The following is an 18701-nucleotide window of genomic DNA, read 5'->3' on the forward strand; positions in this document are numbered from 1 at the left end:
TAATAATAATAATAATAATAATAATAAAAACATTATAAAAAATAATAAATTAACAACAACAACAACAAAAAAAAAAGTTCGGCGGAGAGAAACGAGGGTGGAGAGGGAAAAAGAAACAGCGAGAAAAAAAAAAGCAGGAAAAAAAAAGAGAAAATGAAAAAAAAAAAGGGGTGAAATGTTTCTGATTTTGAATGTGCGGATGAATGTTTAGCGGTAGAGGTTTGGGGGCTCGAGGCTTTTCTAAAATGCGAGTAAAATCAGAAAAAAAAAATATAATAAAAGGGGGGGGGTTTGGTTTTCTCTTCCTTTCTCCCGCCTCGCTCTGCCCTCAGCAAAAGCGGCAGGAGAAGTACTTGAATTTTTATTTTGCTGGGTTTTTTATTATTATTATTATTATATTTTATGTCCTAAATTAAACCTTCGCCCAGTTTTTTGAAATTTTTTTTTCGATTTTTTTTTTTTTTAAATCCCGCGTGAATATTTTGTACAAAAAAAAAAAAAAAAGAGAAAAAGGATTTTAAAAAAACGAGGAAAAAGGAGGAAAAAAAAGCAAAAAAAAAAAAAGGACTGGAGGGAATGGTGGCTCCCGATGCTGATGTTCTGTCACGGTGTTGAACGTTTCTGCTGTACCGATTTTGTGTATTTTATTCTCGTCTCAGACCCGTTCTGTAATATTTGTTCTGTTGCCTATTGTAGAGCAGATCTGTAAATATACCTTAAAAACAAAAAAAACCACCCGAAAACAACAAAACGGCAAAAAAAAACCAATCAAAACTCGGCCTTGGAGGTGTCTTTTTCTTTAAAAGCAGCCCCGGGGCTCGGCCCGAGCATCCCCCAGAGGTTTTTTTAATTTTTTTTTTTTTTTTTTTTTTTTTTTCCCTTTTTTGCATTTTTCCGTGCCCCAAACGCGGCGGTAAAAAAAGCGCTGAGGTAAGGGATCTGCGCGCCATCAATTTGGAGATTGCGATAATTAATTGTGCTAATTTATGGCCGCGGGCGATCGAAGGATGTGCTCGGGAGGAAAAAAAAAAAAAAAAAAAAAAAGGGGAAAAAAAAAGAAAAAAAGCCGGGGATGAATGGAGGAGCTTGGCACAGGCGGCCGCTGGAAATGAGGGGGGGGAAATAATTAAAAAATCAAATTAAATATCCGGGGTGAGGGCGAGGAGCGGGGGGAGGGAAAAGACATCGAGAAATCGCCAATTTTTGGGGCGGAAAGGCCAAAAAAAACCCCCAGATCCGAGACACCCCCCCCTCCTTTTATATTTTTGCTGCGGGAGGGGGGGAAATTATTAAAAAATATTTTAAAAATTGGGGGGGAGGCTCAGAAAGGTGAAAAAAGGCCCGGGGGGGGGAAATCCGGGTCCGTCCCCGGCCCCTCCTGCGCTGCCGGCGCTTCCAGGCTGCGGGAAAAGGGAGGAAAAAGGGAAAAAGGAGCAGCGAGGGCGTTTAATGAGAAAAACCCGGGGTTCGGGGTGCCTTTCCTTAATTAAATCAGCGCCGGGATCGCCCTAATTAGGACCAGACCGTTTTCGTCGCCCTCGTCCCGTTTTTCCCCCCAGATTCCCCCCCCCGGCTTTATTCCCCAAAAAAATATAAAAAATCTGGAAGCGATTATTGCTGCTGATCCGCTAAAATATCGCTCTGTGACATTTCCCTGCTTCTGAGGGTTTGGGGGTTTTTTTTTCCCTCTGTTTTTTTTTTGTGTCGCTTTTCCCGGGGTTTTGTCACCGAACGGGAGCGCGGGCGGGGAGGCACAAAAATCCTTTTTACGATCCCGGTTTCGTGCCAGAGGAGAGGGAAAAACAAAACCCACAAAAACCTTAAAAACCTTAACGAGCGCGCCGTGAAACGCTCAGGGTGGAAAAGATTTTTTTCTTTTTTTTTTTTTTTTTTAGCCGAGAGGGAGATTTATGGCCGAAAAAAATAAATAAAATAAAACAGGAGGGAAAAAAAAAAAAAAAGGTGAGGGGGGAATGTTTCTACAGAAAGGCGATTTTTGACGAAATTATTACGATTATTGTTGTGATGATTCTTTTCCGTTCTCCGCCCGGAATAAAGAATAAAACCGCCGCCCTCCCCGCCCGTTTTAGCGTCGTTAATTAATGAATTAATTGATGAGGAGCGCGGGAGGCCGCGGGGCAGGAGCGGCTTTGGGGCCGCTGGAAGGGCCGCGAGCCCCGGGGAGTTCGCTCGGGCCCCGATCCCGATCCCGATCCCGATCCCATCCCCGGCTCTGTCCCCATTTCCCGGCTCTGTCCCCATCCCCGTCCCCCTGCCCATCCCTGTCCCCATTTTCTGTCCCCATCTCCTGCCGCCCCCTCCCCACTCCTGTTCCCATTTCCTCTGGCCCCCTCCCCATCTCTGTCCCCATCCCCGGCCCTGTCCCCATTCCCTCTGTCCCCATGCCCCGTTCTGTCCCCCCGTCCCTGTCCCCCATTTCTGTCTCTGTCCCCCATCCCCATCTCTGTCCCCCTGCCAGCTTTGTCCCTGTCCCCCCCATCCCTGTCCCCAATTCCCCTGTCCCCTCCTGTACCCATTTCCCCTGTTCCTGTCCCCCTGTCCCAATCCCAATCCCTGTCCCCATTTCCCCCTCCCTGTCCTCCTCCTGTCCCTGTCCCTGTCCCCATTTCCCCTGTCCCCAGTTCCTCTTCTGCGCCCTTGTCCCCCTCCCCATCGCTGTCCCTGTCCCAATCCCTGTCCCCATTTCCTCCATCCCTGTCCCCATTTCCCCTGTCCCCATTTCCTCTTCTGTGCCCTTGTCCCCCTCCCCATTTCCCCGTCCGCATTTCCCCCTCCCCATTTCCCCTGTCCCCTGTCCTTTGTGCCCTCCCCTCCCAATTCCCCGCGGTTCTTTTCCCTGTCCCCTGTCCTGTGTCCCGCCCCTCCCCGCGGTTCTTTTCTGTCCCTTTGTCTGCGCTCGCTGCGCGCTCCCTTTGTGGGGCTCTCCCTTTGTGGGGCCGCGCGTTCGGTTCTCATGTGCAAGGCCCGCGCTGCCCTCCGCCCCCGAGCGCGCCCCCGCCGCCCCCTGCGCGCCCCCGCGCCCGGGGACCCCGCTCCTCAAACCTCCCCCGGCCCCTCCGGCCGCGGGCTCTCCGTTCCTGCTCCCAAAAACCCCAGAAACCAACCCCAAAACCCCAGAAACCAAACCCTAAAAAACCCATAAAACAATCCCCAAAAGCCCCAGAAACCAGCCCCCAAAAACCCCAGAAACCAACCCCAAAACCAACCCCAAAACCCCCATAATCAAACCCCCAAAACCCCATAAACCAACCCCAAAACCCCCATAAACAAACCCCCAAAAACCCCATAAACCAACCCCCAAAAACCCCAGAAACCAGCCCCCAAAAACCCCAGAAACCAACCTCAAAACCCCCATAAACAAACCCCCAAAACCCCATAAACCAACCCCAAAACCCCCATAAACAAACCCCCAAAAACCCCATAAACCAACCCCAAAACCCCCATAAACAAACCCCCAAAAACCCCATAAACAAACCCCAAAAACCAATCCCCCAAAACCCCCATAAACAAACCCCAAAAACCAACCCCGAAACCCCCATAAACAAACCCCCAAAACCCCATAAACAAACCCCAAAAACCAACCCCAAAACCCCCATAATCAACCCCCAAAACCCCCATAATCAAACCCCAAAAACCCCAGAAACCAACCCCAAAACCCCCAGAAACCAATCCCTAAAAACCCCACAAAACAATCCCCAAAAACCCCAGAAATCAATCCCCCAAAACCCCAGAAACCTACCCCCCAAAAACCCCATAAACCAACCCCAAAACCCACCCCCAAAACCCCCATAAACCAACCCCAAAAGCCCCCAGAAACCAACCCCAAAACCCCCAGAAACCAACCCAAAAGGCGGCCGGAGTGGGAGGGAATAAATTATAATTATGGTTCCAAATCGCCACCCGGCGGGGCCGGGTCCTGGCGGCCGCGAATGCGTCAAAAAGCGGCGATTTGGGGTTTTTTTCCTGACATATGGCGCGTGTGTGCAGCCGCATACTGATACAGCCTTTGTGTGAGCGCCGCAGCCTCCCCCGGACCCCAAACGCCGCCAAATTCCCCCCAAAAACCGCCGGGAATTGCGCTTTCCCCACCCCCTAAACCCGGCACGAAAACCCCCAATATTTCCCCCCAACCCCAAGGTGAGATTTTTATTTTTGGAGCAGAGAGAGAACGGCGGGAAAAGGGTAAAAATGAGGGTAAAAATGAGGGTAAAAATGAGGGTAAAAATAAGGGTAAAAATCCACAAAAAAAAAAAAAAATTAAAAATACAACGCGTTTTTTGGCGTGGTTTGGGCCGTGTGGTAATTTTATTTTTCTTACACCAAATATTATAAACACAAAATTTTTTTTTTTTTTTTTTTGGGGGTGGTTTTGGGGCGCGTCGGACTTGTTGTAATTTTTTTTTTTTTTTTGGTGTGCGCGTCTTTATTTTTTTTTTTTCCCTTTTGTGAAGGACACAAAAAAAGGGCCCGGGAGGCTGCAGCTGGCCAGAGGTGCATTTCCGCAGCCCCCAAAAAAATGCGATTTTTACAGCTCTGTTTGTCTCCCTGCTATGCGGGGCTGAATAGGGGCGAACAAAACCGGGCCGGCCGTGGCTAGACGTCTGGCCTTAATTGCTTTATGGGGTAAATAAGGTGCGCGCTCTGCCCTTTGAAACCCGATTTTTGGAATGTTTTGTCTACAAGCTACAAACAACAGACCCCCCTCGGGGCCCGCGGGGGAAAGGGGGGAAAAAAAAAAAAAAAAAAAAAAAAAAAAAAAAAAAAAAAAAGGGAAAATCCGAGCCGGAGTGGAAGGGAAAAATGGGTGGGAAGGGAGGGGAAAAAAAAGGGGGAAAAGGGTTGGGGGGGAATGGGGGTTTGAGGGGAAAAAGAATAGGGGAGAGAATGGGGGATTGGGGGGAAAAAGGAGGAAAAAAAAATAGAGGAGAAAAGGGGGGATTGGGGGGGGGAAATAATGGGGGGAAATTAATAGGGGAGAAAAGGAGAATTGTGTGGGGAAAAGGGGGAAAAAGAATAGAGGAGAAAAAGGGGAGATTGGGGGAAAATAATAGGGGGGAAAAGGGGAAATTAAAAGGGGAGAAAATGGGAGATTGGAGGGATAAAGGGGGGGAAAGAATAGGGGAGAAAAGGGGGGATTGGGGGAAAAAAGGAGAAAAAGGAGAGGGGAAAGAATAGGGGAGAAAAGGAGGGAAAAGGGGCGAAAATAATAGAGAAGAAAAGGGGGGATTGGGGGGGAAAAGAGGGGGAAAAAGAATAGGGGAGGAAGGGAGAATTGGAGGGAAAAAAGGGGAAAAAAGGACAGGGGAGAAAGGGGGATTGAGGGGAAAAAAGGGGAAAAAAGGACAGGGGAGAAAGGGGGATTGAGGGGAAAAAAAGGAGGGGAAAGGAGGAGAAGGGGGGAAAGAGGGGAAACGGAGAAATGGGGGGAAAGGGGGGAAAAAAAGGGAAAAGGAGAATGGAGAGGGAAAAGGGAGAAAAAAAAAGGGAGAAAAAGGGAAAAGGGGAAATGAGGAGGAAAAAGGGGAGATGAAGGAAAAGGAGGGATGAAAGGGGAAAAAAGGGGAAAAGGGGAAACAGGGGAGAAAGGAGAAATGGGGAGAAAAAGAAACAGGGGGGAAAAGGGTAAAAACGAGGGGAAGGCAGGCGCCAAAGGAGCGGGGGAAAGTCCCCAAAACCGGGATTTTTGACCCCAAATTCAGCCGGGCCGCCCCCCGGCGCCGCTGCGCGGGCGCGGCCGCGAGGTGGCGCTGTCGGCCCAGGGTTCGCGCACGGCCCCTCCCCCCCCCCAGCCCCCTCCCCAATTCCGCACCCGCGGAGCGACCCCGCGACCCCCGAAACCCCCGAAACCGCCCTTTCCCGACCCCTCAACACAGCCTTCCGTCTGTTCTTTTTATCTTTTAAAATTATTTTAATTTTAAGTGTTTTTTTTTTAAATTATTATTTTTTCACATAATTTGATTTTAAACCCGCGGGTTTTTTTCCCATATTCCCTCCCTTTTCTTTTTGGTTTTTTTTTTCTCTCTCTCTCCTCTCCTTGGGGCGCACCCGGCATCCTAGGGCGTAAAATCGCCCTCCGGAAAAAAAAAAAAAAACCCAAAATACTGTAAAAAAAACCAAAAAAAAACCCCCACCAAAACTAATTTTTGAGCGAGGCTGCGGCGCTGATTTCTGCTCATTTCTCCCCCCCTCGCTCCTCGTTATCGACGCCCCTCACGTCTCCCGCCGCGCTCGGGGTGGGGAAGCAGAAAATGACATTTTCCAGTGAAGGTCAGGGCAAAAGGGAGGAGGTGGGGGAGCGCAGAAAAATCCTCAAAACCCCAGGAACGCCCCCAAAAAAACACCAAACCCGCACCCCGGACAAAGAGCAGCCCCCCCAAAAAAAAAAAAAATCGGAATATTCCCTTTAAAAAAAAAAAAAATCCAGTGGGAATTGCGGTTTTATTGTCCTCAGAAATTCTGGAGGGGGGGGAGTGAGGGGTTCTTTTCACCAAAATCCCAATGTTTCTCCCTAAATTAAATGAGATTTTCTTGAGGAGGAATCCGCGCTTTTATCCAGAAAAAAAAAAAAAACCAAAATTCTTGCCCCCATCCCAGGGCTGAAAATTCCGATTTATTTTCGCCCCTGGATCGGGGGTTTAAAAATAGCGATTATTGATTAGGGAGGGGAAATTCTGTCCCTGAGAACTGCGGAGCCTCCCTTGTCCTTGGCTGCTCTCCCCTCCCTTCGTTTTGGGGGAAAAACGGCGGAATTTGGGAAAAAGGAGCCGGGGCGGGGGAGCTCTGCGCAGATCTGGGGGGGTCTGGGGCGGTTTCGTGGCGGAAAATGGGAATTTCGGGTTAAAAATGTGAATTTTTGGAGGCTGGGTGAAAATGAGTTCATTGTCTGCTCGGGCATCCCTCCCCCGCCCTGCGCCGCCTTCTGCGGGGGGAAAATGGGGAAAAAAAAGCGAAAATCGGCTCAAGGTGGGCTGGGGGTTGTGCTTTAGCTCGGGGAGGTGTGTGGAAAAATTTAAAAATTAAAATTAAAAAAAAAAAAATTCAAAATTTTAACCCATCCTGAGGTTGGGGCCACGCCAAAGGCTGGGAATAAAGCCGAAAATGTGAATTTTTGCAGGGCAGGAAAACCTCGAGGTTTTGTGGAAATTGGGCTTAAGTAATTCTGAAAATAATTTAAGTTTTTTTTTTAAAGGGGGGGAAGGTTTGGGAGGGGTTGGGGGGTGGGATTTTGGGGGATTTGGGGCATTTTTGGCGCCTCGACAGCAAAAAAAATCTTTTGGGAAAAACTCTCCTCCCCCCAAGCCTGGAAAAAAACCCCAAAAAATGAACAAAACCCCTCGGATTTTGGGGTGATTTCGGCGTTTTTGAGGAGTTTTGTCCACATGAAATGTTGCGGGGGGTGGCAGCAAAATAATGAGGCCCGAGGGCTCAGAAATGGGCTGGAAAAGGGGGAAAATGGGAGGGAAAGAAAAGTGAATTTTGGGCTGGAAAAGGGGGGAAAGGGTCGGGGTGGGTTTGGTGGTGTTTTTGTTTTTGCAGCGCGCACAAAGGGCAGCCTGACTTTGCCTCCAAAGAGGATTTTTTACAGCAAAAAAATGGAATTTATCCCCTCGGAATTCCGTCCAGAGGATTGGGTTAAACGGGGGGACAGGGAGGTGGGGAGAAATTGGGGGGAAAATGGGAAAAAATGGAATAAATGGGAAAAAAAAAACCCCGCGGTTTTGTGGATTTATTCGCGCCCCAGGACAGCGAGGAGCGGCCGATGCAGAGGGGGGGAAATTCCCGGGATTTTCGCTCATTTTGGGTTTTTTTGGGGGGGTTTGTTTGGTGGATTCCGAGCAGCAGCAGGACAGCGAGAAAAATAGGGGGAAAGGGGGAAAATGGGAAAATTAGGGTGAAAATGGGAAAAAGCAGGGGGGGAAAAGGGGGAAAATTGAGGGAGAAAAGGATAAAATGAGGGAAAAGGGGAATGAGGGGGAAAATAGGAGGGAAAGGGGAAAAAAAGGGGGGAAAAGGGGTAAAAGGGGAAGAAGGGAATAGAAGGAAAATAGAAGGGAAAATAGGAGGAAAATATAAGAAAACAGACGGGGGAAAAGGAGAGGAAAAAGGGGAAATAAGGTGGGAAACAAGAGGTGAAAAAGCAACAAAAAGAAAAAAGCGAAAATGGAAAAATTGGGGGGAAAAGGGAGAAAAGAGGGAATAAAGGAAAAAAAAAACGGAATAAAGGCCAAAAAATCAGGGGGAAAAAAGAGGAAATCTGGGAAAATCAGGGGAAAAAAGAGGAATCGCCCCCTCCCCTGTCCAGGTGGGACCCCCCAGCAATGACAACGACAACAAAACCAGCAAAAACGGCAAAAACAACCCCAAAATCCGCCTGGTTTGGGGTTTTGGGGCGCGGGGGGGTCCCGGGTTGGGATTTACCTGTGCAGGTGACCCCGGGGTCACCTCCCCGCTGCCCGCAAGGAAAAGGGGGCGTTGGGGTTTTTTGGGTTTTTTTTGGGTTTTTTTTGGGGTTTTGGGGGTTTGGATAATTTTGGGGTTTGGAGTTTTTGGAGTTTGGGGGTCTACAGGCGCCCCCTCCCCAAGAGATGGCGGATTTTGGGGTTTTCTGGACCAAAATTCGCCGCCCCCCCCCCCAACGAAAAAAAGCGGAGTTTTGGGGTCATTTGGGCGCTGTGAGGGTGGGGAGAGGAATTGGGGGGAAAGAGGGAAAAAAGGGGAAAAAGGAGGGGGGGAAAGGGAAAAACTAGGGGGGAAAATGGGAAAAAGGAGGGGGGAAAATGGGAATAAAAGAAAAAGAGGGGGAAAAGGAAAAAGGGAGGGAAAAAATGAGGAGGGGGAAAAAAGGAGGGGGGGAAAGGAGAGGGGAAAAATAAGGGGGGAAAAAAGAAGGAAAAAAATAAAAGGGGGGAAAAGGAAGGGGACAAAAGAAAAGGGGGAAAAAAGGAGGGGAAAAAGGAGGGGGGGAAAGGAGAGGGGAAAAAGGAGGGGGGAAAAAAAGGGAAAAAAGAGGGAAAAAAGAAAAGGAAGGAATAAAAGAAGGAAAAAAAGGAGGGGAAAAAGGAAGGGGGAAAAAAGAAAAGGGGGAAAAAGGAAAGGGAAAAAAGGACGGGGAAAAAAAGGATGGGGAAAAAAGGATGGGAAAAAAGGAAGGGGAAAAAAAGGAAGGGAAAAAAAGGAAGGGAAAAAAAAGGAAGGGAAAAAAAAGGAAGGGAAAAAAAAGGAAAGGAAGGGAAAAAAAAAAAAGGAAAGGAAAGGAAAAAAAAAAAGAGAAGGGAGCAGGGGAAAAAAAAAAAAGCCACACCGCCGGGATTTTGAGGAATTTGCCTGTGGTGTTAAAGGGAAGGAGCGGAGTTCCAAGAGAAATTGAGAGAGAGAGAGAGAGAGGGAGGGCGGGAGGAGAGCTCTACCTACCCAGAGCGCGCAGAGCGAGGAGTCAAGAGCACCGGAGCCACTCGGAGCCACCATGAAACGCCTTTGAGAGCGCGGTTTTAAAAAACAAAACAACAACCAAAAAAAAAAAAAAAAAAAAAAAAAAAGAAAAAAAAAGGGAAAAAAAAAAAAGAAAAGAAAAACAAACAAAAAAAAACCAACAAAACCCAAAAAAAACCAAACCAACAACAACAACAACAAAAAATTTACCGACAGCGGCCACCGTCCAAAAAAAAAAAAAAAATTTTTTTTTTCCTATTAAAAAAGAGGGAAGGAAGAAAGAAAGAAAAAATAGCCACTCTTAAAAAAAAAAAAAAAAAGGGAAAAAAAAAGAGCGCAGGACTTCAGCAGTCAGAGGGACAAACCTCGCTTTGCTGCCTTTTTTTTTATTATTATTATTTTTTAGGGTTAAAGCGGATTTTTTTTTTGGAGAGTTGAACCCTTCCTTTTTAGAATTAAAGAGTGTTTCTTTCAGGGCTAAAGCGGTGCTGCTTTTCAGGATTAAAGCTGGTTTGTTTTTTTTTTTTTTTGAGGATTAAAGCAGGTTTTTGAAAGAATTAAACCGAGTTTTTCCAGCATTAACCCGGATTTTTTTTTTTATTTTTTTTTAAACTAGCGCGGTGTTTTTTACAGAACCAACCCTTTTTTTTTTTTTTTTTTTTAAAGAATCAAAGCGGGATCTCCACAGAACCAAGGCGGATTCTCTCTCAGAGTTGACCGGGATTTTTTTTTTTTTTTTTTTTGCAGAGTTAAACCTGATATTTCACCGGCGTTAACGCGCGTTGCTTTGCAGAGTTACCGGCATTTTTTGCAGACTTACCCGGATTTCTCCTCCAAAGTTAACCGGATTTTTTTGCAGAGTTAACCCTGATTTTTTTTTTTTTCCCCCAGCGTTAAACCTGATTTATTTCAGAGTTAACCCTGATTTTTTTTCCCCGGAGTTAACCCTGCTTTTTTTCCCCCAGAATCAAACTTGATTTTTTCCCGGATTTAAACCTCATTTTTCCTAGAACCAAACCTGATTTTCCCCGGAATTAAACCTGATTATTTTTTTTTTTTCCCACAACCGAACCTGTTTTTTACCGGAATTAAACCTCATTTTCCCCCTAGAAGCAAACCTCATTTTCCTCCAGATTTAAACCTCATTTTTCCCCAGAACCAAACCAGATTTTTTCCGGGACTAAACCTCTTTTTTTTTTTTTTTCCTCCAGATTTAAACCTCATTTTTTTTCCCCCCAGAACCAAACCACATTTTTTCCGGGGATTTAAACCTCTTTTTTTTTTCCCCCAGAACCAAACCACATTTTTTCCGGGGATTTAAACCTCTTTTTCTTTTTTTTTTTTCCCAGAACCAAACCAGATTTTTTTTTTTCGGGGATTTAAACCTTTTTTTTTTTTTCCCAGAACCAAACCACATTTTTTTTTTCGGGGATTTAAACCTGGTTTTTTTCCCCAGAACCAAACCACATTTTTTCCGGGATTTAAACCTGGTTTTTTTGTTGTGTTTTTTTTTTCCCAGAACCAAACCAATTTTTTCCCCGCGATTTAAACCCGATTTTTTTTTTTCCCCAAACCCCCGGCGCTTAAACCCCACTTCCCCCCGACTCACCCCCGCTTTCCCCCCATCCCCGCTCCCCACCCCGCGCCGCTTTAACCCTTCCCTCGCCGCTGTTCTCCCCTCTCTCTCCGCGTCTTGCATGCGAGGGTCATGAGTTCCTACTTCGTCAACCCGCTCTTCTCCAAGTACAAAGGCGGCGAGTCCCTGGAGCCGACCTACTACGACTGCCGCTTCCCGCAGAGCGTGGGCCGCGGCCCCGCCGCCGTGCTCTACGGCCCGGGCGGGGCGGCCCCGGCCTTCCAGCACCCGTCGCACCACGTCCAGGAGTTCTTCCACCACGGCGCCTCGGGCATCTCGGGCTCCTCGGGCTACCAGCAGAACGCGCCCTGCGCGCTGGCGTGCCACGGCGATGCCTCCAAGTTTTACGGCTACGAGGCGCTGCCGCGGCAGGCGCTCTACGGCGCGCAGCAGGACGCGCCCGCGGTGCCCTACGCGGACTGTAAATCCTCGGCCGGCGGCGGCGGCGGCGGCGGCGGCGGCGCCGAGGGGCAGGGGGGGCACCTGAGCCAGAGCTCCTCGCCCAGCCTCATGTTCCCCTGGATGAGGCCGCACGGTGAGCGCTGCGCGGTTTCTTTCACGGCTGGGCGGGATGCGTTTTCTGTCCGTTCTCCGTTGTCTGTTTTTTTAAATATTTTTTTGTATTTTTCTGTTTGTTTTTTTTTGGCGTTGTTTTTGTTTTTAAGGGTATTTTTTGGTTCATTTTAAGGGGGTTTTTTTGTGTATTGTTTGGGTTTTTAAGGGTATTTTTTGGTTCATTTTTAGGGTTTTTTTTTTTGGGTGTTGTTTGGTTTCTAAGGGTATTTTTTGGTTCATTTTTAAGGGGTTTTTTAGTGTATTGTTTTGGTTTTTAAGGGTATTTTTTGGTTCATTTTAAGGGGGTTTTTTTGGGTGTTGTTTGGTTTTCAAGGGTATTTTTTGGTTAATTTTAAGGGGTTTTTTTGGGGTATTTTTTGGCGTTGTTTTGGTTTTTAAGGGTATTTTTTGGTTCATTTTTAGGGTTTTTTTTTGGGTGTTGTTTTGGTTTTTAAGGGTATTTTTTGGTTAATTTTTAATGGGTTTCTTTGCGGGATTTTTTGGGCGTTGTTTTGGATTTTAAGGGTATTATTTGGTTCATTTTTAAGGTTTTTTTTTAGTGTATTGTTTTAGTTTTTAAGGGTATTATTTGGTTAATTTTTAAGGGTTTTTTTAGTGTATTGTTTTGGTTTTTAAGGGTATTTTTTGGTTAATTTTTAAGGGTTTTTTTGGGGGGAGTTTTTGGATGTTGTTTTGGTTTTTAAGGGTATTTTTGGTTAATTTTTAAGTGGGTTTTTTTGGTGTTGTTTTGGTTTTTTAAGGGCATTTTGGGGTTATTTTTTAAGCTTTTTTTGGGGGTGTCTTTTTGGGTTGCGAGGGTATTTTTTTGTTATTTTTTTAGGATTTTTTATGGTCCTTTTTGGTCTGTAAGTGTGGGGGTTTTTTTTCTTTATTTTTGAGGGTTTTGGAGGGTTTTCTTGGGGTGTTTTTCCAGTTTGTAAGGATATCTTTTTATTTATTTTTGAGGGATTTTTTGGGAGTTTTTTTTTTTGAGTTGTCTTTTGTGTTTGGGGGGTTTTATTTATTTATTTATTAAAGAATTTTTTTGGATTTTTTTTAAGGTATTTGGTGTTTTTTTACGGTTTTTAGGGTTTTTTTGGGGGGTATTCTGAGGGGTTTTTTGCTTTTCTGGACTTGGGTTGTTTTGTTTCTGGTTTTGGGTCTATTTTTAATGGTCTCGCCTGTTTTGGTGAGATTTGGGGCGATTTGGGGTCAGTTTGGTGTTGGTTGGGTTGGGTTCAGCGTTTGGGTTGGATTCGGGCTCTTTTGGTGTTGGTTGGGCTGGATTTGGGCCCTTTTTGGGTTGGATTTGGGTCGCTTTTGGCGCTGTTTGGGGTGGTTCTGGTGCTTGGGTTGGATTCGGGCTCTTTTGGGGCTCTTTGGGTCGGGTTTGGGTCATTCGGGCGCTGCGAGAGGCGACGGAGGGAGGAGAGAGGAGACGGGAGAGGAATTGGGGAAAAAGAGGAGGAAAGAAGGAAAAAAAGGGGGAAAAGGAAGAGAAAGGAGGGGAGGGGGAAAGGGGAAAAAGAGAAAATGAGGTTGGGTTGTTTGGGTTGGCTTTGGTGCTGTTTGGGCTGGAATTGCCGTGTTTGGGTGGGATTTGGGGCTGTTTGGGTGGGATTTGGGGCTGTTTGGGTGGGATTTGGGGTTGTTTGGGTGGGATTTGGGGCTGTTTGTGTGGGATTTGGGGCTGTTTGGGTCTCGGTGTGTGTCTGTGGGTGTGTGGAGATGTTGGAATGCCGTGTGCCGAGCAGAATTCCCACCTTTCAGCCCAAAATTCCCACCTTTCAGCCCAAAATTCCCACCTTTTAGCCCAAAATTCCAACCTTTCAGCCCAAAATCCCAACCTTCTAGCTCCAAAATTGAGGCCTCTTAGCCCAAAATTCAGACTTTATGTTCCCAAACCCCGGCCTTTTACCTCAAAATTCCGACCTTTCCTCTCGAAATTCCGGCCTCTTCTCTCAAAATCGAGACTTTTTGTGGCAAAATTGCGGCCTCGTGTCCCAGAACTCAGGCTTTCATCCCCAAATTCAGACCCTCTAGCTCAAAATTCCCGAAATTCTGGCCTCCTATCCCAAAATTCAGACTTCACCCCAAAATCCCGACCTCTCTCCAGCGCTCCCATCCTCACCTCCTCACAAATATATTTATTTTCATATTTATTTTTAAATCACGGCAAGAATAACCTCAGCTCTAACCCAGACATTCGAATATTTTTTTTTTTAACGAAAAAACCGTGGGGATTCCCTGGACAAAAAAAAAAAAAAACACAACACAAAAAGATATAAAATTAAAAAAAAAAAAAAAGCTGAAATGGCGCTAAAAGTAAAACTTGAGATTTTCTTTTTTTTAGGGCTTTTTTTATGGCTCGCCTGGAGGATTGGCAGTAAGATACGGCTCCCACGAGGTTGTTTGCGTGTTGATAAGAGCAGCGCTCTTAAAAATGTCAAAAATGTCAAAAATGCCCTTTTTTAACCGCTGGGAGACGCAGCCGGAGAGGCGGGACCCGGTCCGGAGGTTTTCCTAATTTTTATGCAGATGTTTATTTTTTTTTTTTAATTTTTTTTTTTTGGTGTTATTTCATATTTATTATTGGCGGTATTCAGTGTTTGTATCGTTATTATTTCCTCACGCCTCCGGAGGAAAAAAGTTGCGGCGGGGGAGGGGAAAAAAATTAAAATTAAAAAAATAAAAACCTCAGCCTGGGGCTGTGGGGTTGGGATTAAAAAATTAAAAAAAAAAACGCAACAAAAAACCACAACAATAAAAAAAAAAAAGAGTGGGAAATTCAAAATAAATAAATAAAACCCAGCCTGGAAAAGGAGGGAAATAATTCAAATTTCAGCTGCGGGTAATTCGAACCATGTGAGGCGTTTTGGGGCGAAAACCGAACAATCCCAAGCATCCGAAATAACGCAAAAAAAAAAAAAAAAAAAAGGGGAAAAAAGAGAAGAATTGTGGCCGCTGGCGAGAGGACGTGGCCCGGGGAGGAAAACTCGTTATTTATTTATCCGAGCTTTGACCCGCGGGGAGCTGCAGCCGGATCTGCGTTTTTTTCCCCCAAAATAAATTGATTTTCTCATTAGCGCCGGAGGAAGTGCAGGGCTGCAGCCTCGGCTGGTTTGATTTTAATTTTTTCCGGCTTTATTTTGATTTTTTTTGGACATTTTTCCCCCCCTTCTCTGTGTGTGTTTGCCCCTCCCGCGTTGGTTTTGCTGAGGAGGAGGAAAATCCTCGGGTCTGGGGCTGTTTTGAGGGGAAAATGGAGATTTTTGAGGAATTTGGGCAAAAAAGGAGCTCCCCGCCCCCCCTCCTTGTCTGTGTTTTGGGGTGAATGTGGGGAAAATGAAAAGCGAATTTTGGGGTGTTGGGGAGAGGAGAAATTGGGGGGAAAGGGGGAAAAAAGAGGGGAAAATGAGAAAAGAGGGGAAAAGGAAAGAAAAGGGAAAGAAAATGGGGAAAAGGGAAGGAAAATAGGAAAAAAAAGGGAAAGAAAAAGGGAAGAAAAGGGAGGAGAGGGGAAGAAGAATGAGGGGGAAAGGGAAAAATGGGGAAAATGGGAAAGAAAAGGGGAGAAAGAGGGGGAAAATGGGGAGGGAAAGAATGAAGGGAAAGAAGAGAAAAAAGAAGAGAAAAAAGGGGGAAAAGAGAGGAAAAAGGAGAAAGAAAGAAAGAAAGAAAGAAAGAAAGAAAGAAAGAAAGAAAGAAAGAAAGAAAGAAAGAAAGAAAGAAAGAAAGAAAGAAAGAAAGAAAGAAAGAAAGAAAGAAAGAAAGAAAGATTAAAATAAAACTTAAATATGAGGGCGAAAGAGGCTGCTGAGGGTTTTGTGCTGAACAATGCTCCTTTCCTAGGAAAAAATTGATTTTTTGGGGAGATTTTCCCCCTTTGGGAAGGGTCTTTGTGCGTGACAAGGGGAAAAGGCGGAAAAGGGGTTAAAATTGGGTTAAAAATGGGTTAAAAATGGGTGTAAAGGGGCAAAAAGGGGGAAGAAAGGGGTAAAAAGGGGGTGAGAAGAAGGGGCAAAAAATGAGTGAGAAATGGGGCAAAAAAAGGGTAAAAAGGGCAAAAAAGGGATGGAAATGGGTAAAAGGGGGGTGGAAAATGGGGTGAAAAGGGTAAATTAAACAGAGGCAAGAACGGGACGAGAAATGGGGGAAAAATGGGTGAAAAAGGGGCTAAAACAGGGCCAAAAAGGGCGAAAAATGGGAATTTTGGGGTTTTTACCCCACCAAGCGCAGCCGGGCGGGGGCAAAAGAGCTCAAGGGAGAAGTTTTGGGTCTTTTTTGGTGAGGTTTTCTTTGGGGTTTTTATTGGTTTTTTGGTTTCTTTGGTGTTATTTTTTTTTTATTTTTGGGGGATTAATTGAGGGGGGTTGGGTTTTGGATGGGTTATTTTGGTTTATTAGTATAATGTTTTTTTATAGTTGGATTTTTGGGGTTTTATTTCTGTTTTTATTTTTGCTGTTGTCCTGTAGGGTTTGTTTTGTTTTGTTTTGTTTCTTTTGTGTGTTTTTTGTTTGTTTGGGTTGGGTTTTGGGGTTTTTTTTTTCCTTTTCTTTTCCTTTTTCTTGCTTTTTCAGGGGGCCTTTTTCTGTTCCTTGGGAGGGGATTTTTTTACCTTCTCAAACCCAAACCAACCCCAACTTTTTACCATTTTCCCCCCAAAATCCTAAAGAGATATATATATATATAATTCTCTTTTTTTCCCAAAAATCCTATATATATTTTTAAAAAATTCTCATTTCCCCCCCAAATCCTATATATTTTATTAAAGAACCTATCTTTTCTCCCCAAAAATCCTATCTATTTTTAAAATTCTCTTTTCCCCCTAAAAACCTATATCTTTTATTAAAAAATCCTATTTTCCCCCCAAAAGCCTATATATTAAAAAAAATTCCATTTCCCCCCAAAATCCTACATATTTTATTTAAAAATCTCCTTTTCCCCCCTAAAAATCCTATATATTTTATTAAAAAACCTTTTTTTCTCTCCCCAAAAATCCTATCTATTTTTTTAATTCTCTTTTCCCTAAAAAATCCTATCTATTTTTTAAAAATCCTCCTTTTTCCCCCCTAAAAATCCTATCTATTTTTTATAAAATTATCTTTTTTTTCCCCCCTAAAAAATCCTATGTATTTTTTTTTAATTCTCTTTTCCCTAAAAAATCCTATCTATTTTTTTTAATTCTCTTTTCCCTAAAAAATCCTATCTATTTTTTTAAAAATCCTCCTTTTTCCCCCCCCTAAAAATCCTATCTATTTTTTAAAATTATCTTTTTTTCCCCTCAAAAATCCTATATATATATTTTTAATTATCTTTTTCCCCCCTAAAAATCCTATATATTTTTTTAAATTGTCTTTTTTTTTTCCCCTCAAAAATCCTGTCTATTTATTAAAAAATTATCTTTTTCCCCCCTTAAAAAATCCTATATATTTTTTATAAAATTATCTTTTTTTTCCCCCTAAAAAATCCTATGTATTTTTTTTTATTCTCTTTTCCCTAAAAAATCCTATCTATTTTTTAAATTTTTTTTCCTACCCCCCAAAAATCCCTTTTAAAAATCCTCTTTTCCCCTAAAAATCCTATCTATTTTTTTCCCTAAAAATCCCCCTCTTTTTTTTTAATTCTTTTTCCCTAAAAAAATCCTATGTATTTTTTTTTATTCACCAAAAATCCTATCTTTTTTTAATTCTCTTTTCCCTAAAAAATCCTATGTATTTTTTTTAATTGTCTTTTCCCTAAAAAATCCTATGTATTTTTTTTTATTCTCTTTTCCCTAAAAAATCCTATGTATTTTTTATATTCTCTTTTCCCTAAAAAATCCTATCTATTTTTATTACTTTTTCCCTAAAAATCCTATCTATTTTTTAAAAACTCCTCTTTTCCCCTAAAAATCCTATCTATTTTTTTTAATTCTCTTTTCCCTAAAAAATCCTATGTATTTTTTTAATTCTCCTTTCTCTAAAAAAATCCTATCTATTTTTTTTAATTCTCTTTTCCCTAAAAAATCCTATCTATATTTTTAAATTATCTTTTTTTCCCCTCAAAAATCCTATTTTTAAAAAAATTATCTTTTCCCCCCCCACCCTAAAAAATCCTATACATTTCATTAAAAAATACATAATTCCCCCCTTTTTTCCCCCACGAAAAACCCTAGATATCATTTTACCAAAAATTAATTTTTTTTCCCTTTTTGTTTTTTTCGCCCCCATCCGCAAGCAGCGCCGGGCAGACGCAGCGGCCGCCAGACCTACAGCCGCTACCAGACGCTGGAGCTGGAGAAGGAATTCCTGTTCAACCCCTACCTGACCCGCAAGCGGCGCATCGAGGTCTCGCACGCGCTGGGACTCAGCGAGCGCCAGGTGAAAATCTGGTTCCAGAACCGCCGCATGAAGTGGAAAAAGGAGAACAACAAGGACAAACTGCCCGGCGCCGCCCGCGGCGACGAGGAGAAAGCGGAGGAAGAAGGGAACGAGGAAGAGGAGAAGGAGGAGGAGGAGAAGGAGGAGAGCAAGGAGTGAGCGGCGCGGGGTTTATGGCCGCCGGGCAATCGGGCGGCTTTACGACGGTCATTCGCTTTTATGGAGTTTCCAGCGGAGAGGCTCGCGCAGCGGGAACTACCTGCCAGGGCCGGGGGGTTGTTTTTGAGTTTAGTGGCGGGGAGATTTCCCCGATTCCTGCTTTTTTGAGGGGGGTTTAAATCCTTTTTCCCTTTTTTTTCCCCTAATTTTTTCCCCTCCTTTTTTTCTAATTTTTTCCTTCTTTTTTTCTAATTTTTTCCTCCTTTTTTTCTAATTTTTCCCTCTTTTTTTTCTAATTTTTTCCTCCTTTTTTTCTAATTTTTTCCTCCTTTTTCCCTATTTTCCCCCATTTTTTTCCCTATTTTCCCCATTTTTTCCCTAATTTCCCCATTTTTTCCCTAATTTTCCCCATTTTTTCCCTAATTTCCCCCCCTTTTTTTCCCTATTTTCCCCCATTTTTCCCTAATTTTCCCCCATTTTTTCCCAAATTTCCCCCCATTTTTTCCCAAATTTCCCCCCATTTTTTCCCCTAATTTCCC

General features: G+C 44.1%; 1 protein-coding gene across 1 annotated transcript; it reads left to right on the forward strand.

Moving 5' to 3' along the window:
• Nucleotides 1-11096: 11096 nt before the first annotated feature.
• HOXC8 (homeobox C8) lies at nucleotides 11097-18261 on the forward strand. The gene is made up of 2 exons (XM_030967250.1): nucleotides 11097-11621; nucleotides 17864-18261. The coding sequence occupies exons 1-2, from the start codon at nucleotides 11159-11161 to the stop codon at nucleotides 18160-18162; spliced, it is 762 nt and encodes a 253-aa protein (XP_030823110.1). The 5' UTR covers nucleotides 11097-11158; the 3' UTR covers nucleotides 18163-18261.
• The last annotated feature ends 440 nt before the right edge of the window (nucleotides 18262-18701 follow it).

Source organism: Camarhynchus parvulus, chromosome 29 (assembly GCF_901933205.1).
Source record: "Camarhynchus parvulus chromosome 29, STF_HiC, whole genome shotgun sequence".
Lineage (NCBI taxonomy): Eukaryota > Metazoa > Chordata > Aves > Passeriformes > Thraupidae > Camarhynchus > Camarhynchus parvulus.

Bases quoted from the DNA above. Each gene is read 5' to 3' on its own strand.
- HOXC8 (XM_030967250.1), top strand. From the start codon at position 11,159: ATGAGTTCCTACTTCGTCAACCCGCTCTTCTCCAAGTACAAAGGCGGC. The intron at 11,622-17,863 runs GTGAGCGCTGCG...ATCCGCAAGCAG, and splicing joins CCCCTGGATGAGGCCGCACG to CGCCGGGCAGACGCAGCGGC.